This window comes from Chelonoidis abingdonii, chromosome 14 (assembly GCF_003597395.2).
Source record: "Chelonoidis abingdonii isolate Lonesome George chromosome 14, CheloAbing_2.0, whole genome shotgun sequence".
Classification (NCBI taxonomy): Eukaryota; Metazoa; Chordata; order Testudines; family Testudinidae; genus Chelonoidis; species Chelonoidis abingdonii.
Window position 1 is genome coordinate 32,295,135 of NC_133782.1, and position 7,282 is coordinate 32,302,416.

General features: G+C 63.5%; 2 protein-coding genes across 2 annotated transcripts in view; one reads left to right on the top strand and one right to left on the bottom strand.

The window, feature by feature from the left end:
* The window catches only part of FAM83C (family with sequence similarity 83 member C), a 293,103-nt gene that overhangs the window by 37,277 nt on the left and 248,544 nt on the right, over positions 1-7,282 (bottom strand). The gene's annotated exons all lie outside the window — the stretch shown is intronic.
* The window catches only part of MMP24 (matrix metallopeptidase 24), a 208,423-nt gene that overhangs the window by 3,401 nt on the left and 197,740 nt on the right, over positions 1-7,282 (top strand). The window contains exons 5-12 of the mRNA XM_075072350.1: positions 165-292; positions 574-717; positions 910-984; positions 1,363-1,533; positions 2,723-2,819; positions 3,093-3,313; positions 4,034-4,322; positions 5,851-6,059. Coding sequence (XP_074928451.1) covers positions 165-292; positions 574-717; positions 910-984; positions 1,363-1,533; positions 2,723-2,819; positions 3,093-3,313; positions 4,034-4,322; positions 5,851-6,059 — 1,334 coding nt within the window. The remainder of the gene's footprint in view (positions 1-164; positions 293-573; positions 718-909; positions 985-1,362; positions 1,534-2,722; positions 2,820-3,092; positions 3,314-4,033; positions 4,323-5,850; positions 6,060-7,282) is intronic.

Here is a 7,282-nt window from a genome sequence, read left to right on the forward strand (position 1 = left end):
AGCAGAGGCTGGTGCAAGGTGCAGGCCCATGGGTGGGGGTGCTCTGGGATGGTGCATTGGGATAGGGGTCATGTGGCGGGAGGCTGGCGGGAGGGTGCCTGGGCACCAGGTGCTGGGGGGGTGGAGAGGTACTGGTGGGGGTCCCAGATGCTGTCTCCCCCCAGCCGAGTCAGGGCAGTACATCGAGGTGACACGGCAGCTGGCTTCGCAGTGCGGATTCATGGCAGGCACTGACCTCCGTGGGAACCCCCAGATCCGCATCTCCTTCCTGGCTTGTTCCGTCCGCAACACGGTGAGTGCCCCCAGTGCCCAGGCCTGCCCTCCAGGAGCTGGGGGGCCAATGTGTGACTCCCAGCCCCCCACCCTTGTAACTCACTAGACCCCGCTCCCCTGCCAGCGCTGGGGAGAGAACCCGGAGTCCTGCCGGAGCTGGGCAGCCAGTTCTGCTCTCCCTGGTACTTGATGTCTAGGTGCCAGCACTGTGCCCCCCCCCCCCCACCATCTCTGGTGCTGGAGCAGCCCTGAGGCTGGGCAGGGTCTAACCTGTAGTCTCTGTTTCCTGGGGGACCCCAGTTTGACCAGGATTTCAGCCTGCAGCTGTGGGTGGAGGTGACAGGCGCTGTGGGGCCCAGCATTCCCTATGACATGACCATCCGCTGCCCCTTGGGAGCCCCCTGGAGCCCCCGGGAGATTGTCTGCGAGGAGAACTACATGGAGGTGAGGGGGGCCATGGTGGGGGGGAAGGGCTTGTCTCCTGGTAGGGGTCCCTAGGGCAGACCCCAGAGCCACTGGGCGAGGTGATGCTGGGGGTGGGGGGGCTTCCCGCAGGCCCCTATGTGAAGTGATGCTGACAGAGGTCCCATAGCAGGATTTCTTTCCCCAGCCTGAGCTGGCCATGTCCTGTTGCAGGTGTCGGTCCGGCGGGCTGTGCCTGGGATCGCCAGGGAAGTGCTGAATGAGGACTGGATCGCTGCCTGGCCGGTGGTGAGTGGGCTTGGTGCAGCTGTGGCATCATGGTCCCTCTACCAGCCATGAACGGTGCCCGGAGCTTGGCATGGGCACCCAAGGAGCAGCCTTGTCTCTGGCACACCCTGCCCACAGAGCAGCAATGAGCCAGGGCACTTAGCTGTCCTGCTGCCCCATGGCCATGGACTGTGCCAGGTATTGGCCCATCAGCTGCCCAGCAGGCACGGACTCCCCAGGGCACAGCGGAAGCGAAGTGCCCAGTGGGTCCAGCTGGATTGTCCCTGCCACATGTAACCCAGCCATGATCTGTGGAGGGGGGTAACCTGGCAGTGCCAGGACCCCTGCTCCCTCCCTGGCATACGGGGGGACTCAGCCTTATGTCTCTCCCCTTTGCAGGCCCAGGGGGCGCTGAACCAGGTGTGGCAGGTTGTCTTCCACTTCCGGAACGGCTCCCTGCTCAGCATGCCCGCCACGCAGGCCCACAGCCTGGGCTACGGGGTCAACACCACGGCCACCCGCGTCCTCTTCCGGGCACCCTATGGCACAGCCCAGAGCGAGATCACCTCAGTGAGGGAGCCTGGGGGGGAGGGCAGGGCACGGTGGCCACAGTGAGGTGTGGCTGGAGGGGGCCTTGGGTGCGCCGTGGGGCCCAGTGGGGTGTGTGGGAGATAGGCACACATTGTGGGGGAAGCTGAGGGGCACTGTGGGCCCAGTGGGATGTGTGGGAGCCTGATGCACAGTGAGGAGGCTGGGGGCACTGTAGGCCCAGTGGGGCGCGTGGGAGCCTGGTGCACAGTGGGGGGGAGGCTTAGGGGCACTGTGGGCCTAGTGACATGTGTGGGAGCTTGGTGCACAATGAGAGGGAGGCTGAGGGCACTGTGGGCCCAGTGGGGTGAGTGGGAGCCTGGTGCACAGTGGGGGGGATGCTGGGGGGCACTGTGGGCCCAGTGGGGTGCATGGGAGCTAGGTGCACAGTGGGGGGGGGGTGGGGCACTGCGGGCCTAGTGACATGTGTGGGAGCTTGGTGCACAATGAGAGGGAGGCTGAGGGCACTGTGGGCCCATTTGGGTGCGTGGGAGCCTGGTGCACAGTGGGGGGGGGAGGCTGGGGGGCACTGTGGGCCCAGTTGGATGCGTGGGACCTTGGTGCCCAGTGGGGAGGCTGTGGGGCACTGCGGGTCCAGTGGAGTGCGTGGGAGCTTGGTGCACAGTGGGGGGGGGGAGGCTGTGGGGCACTGTGGGCTCAGTGAGGTGCGTGGGAGCTTGGTGTACAGTGGAGGGGGGTGGCTGGGGGGCACTGTGGGCCCAGTGAGGTGCTTGGGAGGCTGGTGGACAGTGGGGGGGAGGCTGAGGGGCACTATGGGCCCTGTGGGGCACGTGGGAGCCTGGTGCACAGTGTGGGGGAGGCTTAGGGGCACTGTGGGCCCAGTGGGGTGCGTGGGAGCCTGGTGCACAGTGGGGAGGCTGGCTGGATGGGGGGCAAGGCTGCTGTCAGGAGTCTCTGGGAGCCTGCCTCTTGCTGGCACCATGTGGCCCCTGGCTGCACGGTAGGCTCATGCCCAGCCCCTGGTGGGGCAGAAGGAGCTGTCAGGTGCTGACTCAGCACTGGTCCATGCCAAGGTGCCCCTGGGATACTGCCAGGGACCAGTCAAATCCAGTGACAGCAGGGGTCAGACTCCTGGGCTGGCTGGGGAGGGAGAATGGAGGAGGACCCTGATGAGGCCATGGGACCCCTCTCTGTGCCCCACTCTCCACAGGTGGAGGGGCTGGAGGTGGAAGTGGCCAGGGTGACAGTGTTCTACAAACAAGCCTGGATGATCCTCATGGTGGACACAGCTGTGGCCTGCCCTGTCAGTGAGTCCTGGACGGAGCGCAGGGCTAGGCTAGCAGGGGCTGTGAGGCGGGAGTGAGGGGCACTGGCAGAGCTGGGGTGCGGGAATCCAGGGCTGTGGGTCAGGAGTGAGAGGCACTGGCAGGGCTGGGCTAGCAGGGGCTGTGGGGCGGGAGTAAGGGGCACCGGCAGGGCTGGGCTAGCAGGGGGCTGCGGGTCAGGAGTGAGGGGCACTGGCAGAGCTGGGGCAGGGCTCAGGGGACCAGTAGGTGGGGCTCATGGCCTCCTGTCCCTAGATTCCCCAGTGGTCAATGCTACAAGCCTGAGCTGGGTGACGCCGCGGATCCTGCCATCCCTGGTGCTGTGGCCAGAGCAGTACCAAGACGAAGTTCAGATGGGCCTGGATGGTCATGTGATTGATGCGGGCACTGTTGCACGCAATGGCTATACCTTCCCGACAGACTCCAGGCTCATCCGCATCATGGTGCCCATCGGTGCCCCCGGGGGGCTGCTGCAGGTCAGTGCGCAGGTGCCCAGGCATGAGGCAGCACAGCCGCCGGGCTGGGTCCTGTGCCGAGACCCCTGTGACTGATGCTTCCTGCTCCCCTGGTGCAAGGGTCCCCGTTCCGAAGAGCTCACAGCCTGGCTAGAGAAAGGGGGAAAGTGAGGCCCCTCAGTCACTCAGCAGGGCAGTGGCAGAGACAGGGAGAGAACCCAGGAGTCCTGGCTCCCACCCCCCCTGCTCTGACCCACTAGACTCCACACCCCTCCCTGAGCCAGGAGAAAACCCAGGAATCCTGGCCCCCCGCCCCACCACTCTGACGCACTAGACTCCACACCCCTTCCTGAGCTGTGATAGATGCCAGGAGTCACAGCATGGCCTGGGGTGGGATGCTGGCCTGGATATCCAGTCTGAGACCTGTTCCCATTAACTGTTGCTGCTGCCGCCCAGTCTGTGCCCAGGGTGTGAGATGCTGTCAGCCTCCCGCTCCCTGCAGCAGCTTCTCCCAGCATCTCTGGCTCCCCAAAGCTCCTGAGAACTTGGCACAGCTGAGCTCTGGCCCCCTCCCTGGTCCATCCCCTCCCCCCACGGGGCTGCAGGCTGGAGTGAGTGTGTGTGTGGGTGGGATCAATGGAAGAGCTGGTCCTGGCTGTCATATGGTGGAGCTCTCTCCTCCCAGGAGGGAGTCAGGGGTCTCCCCATAGGGGCTGTCACTGCTCCCCCTCCTCCCCACAGAGCACCCTGGTGGGTAATCTCTATGGCACCAGGTACAGCATCCACCTGCTGCTGGACCAGCACTGGCAAGGGGATGAAAGTGACCAGACCCATCACCGCAGCTACCGTCCCATCCGCACTCCCTTCCCCCCACAGAGCGCCCTGGTGGGTAATCGCTATGGAACCAGGTATAGCATCCACCTGCTGCTGGACCGGCACTGGCAAGGGGATGAAAGTGACCGGACCCGTCACCGCAGCTACCGTCCCATCCGCACCCCTTTCTCCCCAGAGACACCCCGGATCATCGACGGTAGGTGCAGCCCCCAGGATCCCTGTGGCCTGGCCGAGCCATGCTGCTGCCCAACCCCCAGCTCGATGGGAAAGGGGCGCTCAGGCCATGTGAGGGAGTTCTGGAGATCAGCTTCCCATGGGAGCTCTGCCTCTCTGATGGCCCAGGCCTCTGCCCCCCTCCCAGATCACTATCCCCCCTCTGCAGCAGAAGAGCCTCCTAGCTCCTGGCATGGGGGGCTCCTCACCCCAGCTGGCAAGAGCCCCCAGGTGCCTTCAAGCTGCCGACTTTAAAGGAAGTCCCCTTCCATAAGAGCCTGGAACGTCCTTCACCGCCCGTCCCAGCCCCTGCTCTGGCAGACAGAACTGCCCCACGGGAACTGGGTCTAGGGGCTGGTTTGGTGGGGGATGGGGGGGCAACGCTTGTCACTTCTCTGGGCATGGGAAACCGACCCAACCCTGCCTGGTTTTGAATCATTTGGATTCAGCTCCTCTAACCACCCAAAGATCAAAATCCCCCATTGGATTTTGCTCCCCCCTACCCCTGCCATGTTGCTGAGTGCAGTGACCATTGGCATCTGAGCTGGAGGGACCTGGGCGGGGGAGGGGGTGCAATGGAAATGGCTCCTTCTTAGCCTACAGGGGGGTGGGGGAGGGAGCCCTAGAGGTCGACTTTAGTCTAAAATGGGGGCGGGGGGGTTAAATGACCCTCATGAGACCCTGTCACCCACAGCTCTGGAGAGAGCTTGGTTCCAGACTCCCTGTGTCGGCTTCCTCTCCCCACCTGCCCCCACTGACGCTGCGTCAGACCCCTGCCACCAAGGGTGCTTTGTGTGAGAGGGGGAAAGCCCCATCTTTGCACAGGGATTACAGCCTTTAGACTGGCTCTGGGGTGTGGCCCCTTGACCACACTCGGCCGTAGGCTGAGTGAGCTCCTGGCTCTGCTACTCTGCGCCAGGCCGTCTGGCTGCAGCGCTGCTGTTCCATGCCCTGGCTCTCTAGCGAGTGCAAAGCGCCATTCAGAGTCGGCCAGACGCAGGGACACAGGCAGCGTTTCTTGGGCCTCTGGAATGCAGAGCTGAGAGAGTCTGGCTTAGTCTGGGAAAGCGAAGCCCATGTGGCCCTGCTTTCCCCAGGCCCCTCGTTCTGTCTGACGTGTGGGAGGCAGCTGAGTTCTTTATGCTGCAGGTCCCTTGGCTCCACGCAGCCCTGGGCTACTGGCTCCATGGCAAACCTAGCCAGGCTCACCTGCTGCCCACTGGACTCCAGCACCTGGCCCAGAGGAACAATTAGCTCCCGCCCCTCAGGCAGCAATGCAGAGTGAATGGGGGAAACTGAGGCATGCAGAGTTTTCATAAAACTATTACAAAAATTCCCACATGCTCATCGGGCAATGTCAGGATGAGCTGTTGCTGGTCTCAGCCGGGCTCATTCCCCTGGGCATGGGGCTGCCAGCCTGGGGTCATGGCCGCTTGGGCTAGGGCACTGGCTGCCTGGGGGAGTGCTCCAGTGAACCCCACCAACCAGTGCACTCCTGTCTCCTCCCCCAGACACTGTGGCAGCGCAGGGCTACTTCAAGGTGCGCCTGGGGCACTTCCTGCCCGACGTGGAGCTGGTCTCTGTCTCGGTGGGCGGACGTCCCTTCAGCCGCCATGAGGCTGAGGATCGTGGCTTTGACCCCCATGAGGTCCCCAACCTTAACGATACCAGGGCCTTTGGGCTGAGGGTGCCCTTTGCTGACCCCCTGGTGCAGCAGCAGGTAACGGGGGTGGGGGGGGGTGAGGAGGCAGCATGGAGTGCCAGGGCAATGAGCTCCTGTGCACATGGAGGGAAGGATAAGATGCTGTCCAAGCCCCAGGGCTCTCCCCTGCCCTTGTGCCCGGGGGCTGCCCTGTCCATGCAGCAGCTGGCCTAGGGGTGGTGGCTGAAGAGGAGGGTCCCAGACCAGGGCTGGGCCTATAGCCATCCGGATGCATAGCGCCGGGGCAGCGCTATGTTTTTTGCTGCCCCAAGCACGGCAGTCAGGCAGCCTTCGGTGGCTTGCCTGCGGGTGATCTGCCGGACCTGCGCCTTCGGTGTACCCGCCACTGAATTGCCGCCAAAGCCACGGGACTGGCGGACCTCCTGTAGGCATGCCACCAAAGGCTGCCTGACTGCTGCCCTCATGGCGACCATCACACTGCCCCCCCCGCGGCTTGCCGCCCCAAGCACGCACTTGCTGCGCTGGTGCCTGGAGCTGCCCCTGCATTGTGTGGAGATGCCTTAGAGCGGCCCACTTCACTCAGTGCCCCAGGGTGTGAGGGTGCACTAGGCTGCTTGCAGGAGAGCTGGGGGGAGGGGAGGGTTGTCTAGCTCCTCAGCCCCACTCTGACCCCGTCTGTCCTCCCGGCAGTACTTGCATGGCCCCCTCAGGCGCTATACTCTGCACCTCAACTACACCCTGCAGCTGCTGCCCACAGGGGAGGCCTTCACCCAGGCAGGGCTCATCACCTGTGATGTCCCAGATGTGGGTGAGTTGGGGGAGGGCCTGGCTCGTTGAGGGGCTGTGGGTGATGTGAGGGACAGTGGGTAGCTGTGTGGGGACATGGGAGTGGTGTGAAGGGCAGTGGGTAGCTGTGTGGCTAGGGCTTGGGGGTGGTGGGAGGGGCAGTGGGTTAGCTGTGTGGGGACAGGCTGGGGGTGATGGGAGGGGCAGTGGGTTAGCTGTGTGGCTAGGGCTTGGGGGTGGTGGGAGGAGCAGTGGGTAGCTATGTTGGCAGAGTTTGGGAGTGGTGGTGGGGGCACTGTGCGCTGTGTGAATCCTTTATTTGTTTTAAACCTGTGCCATTAATTTCATTTGGTGGCCCCTATTTTCTTAATACCGGGAACAAGGTATAACTTTCTTATTTATATTCTCTATCCCACCTCATGTTTATTACCTCTATATATCCCCCCTTAGTCTCCCTCTTTTCCAAGCTGAAAATCCTAACCTCTTTAATTTCT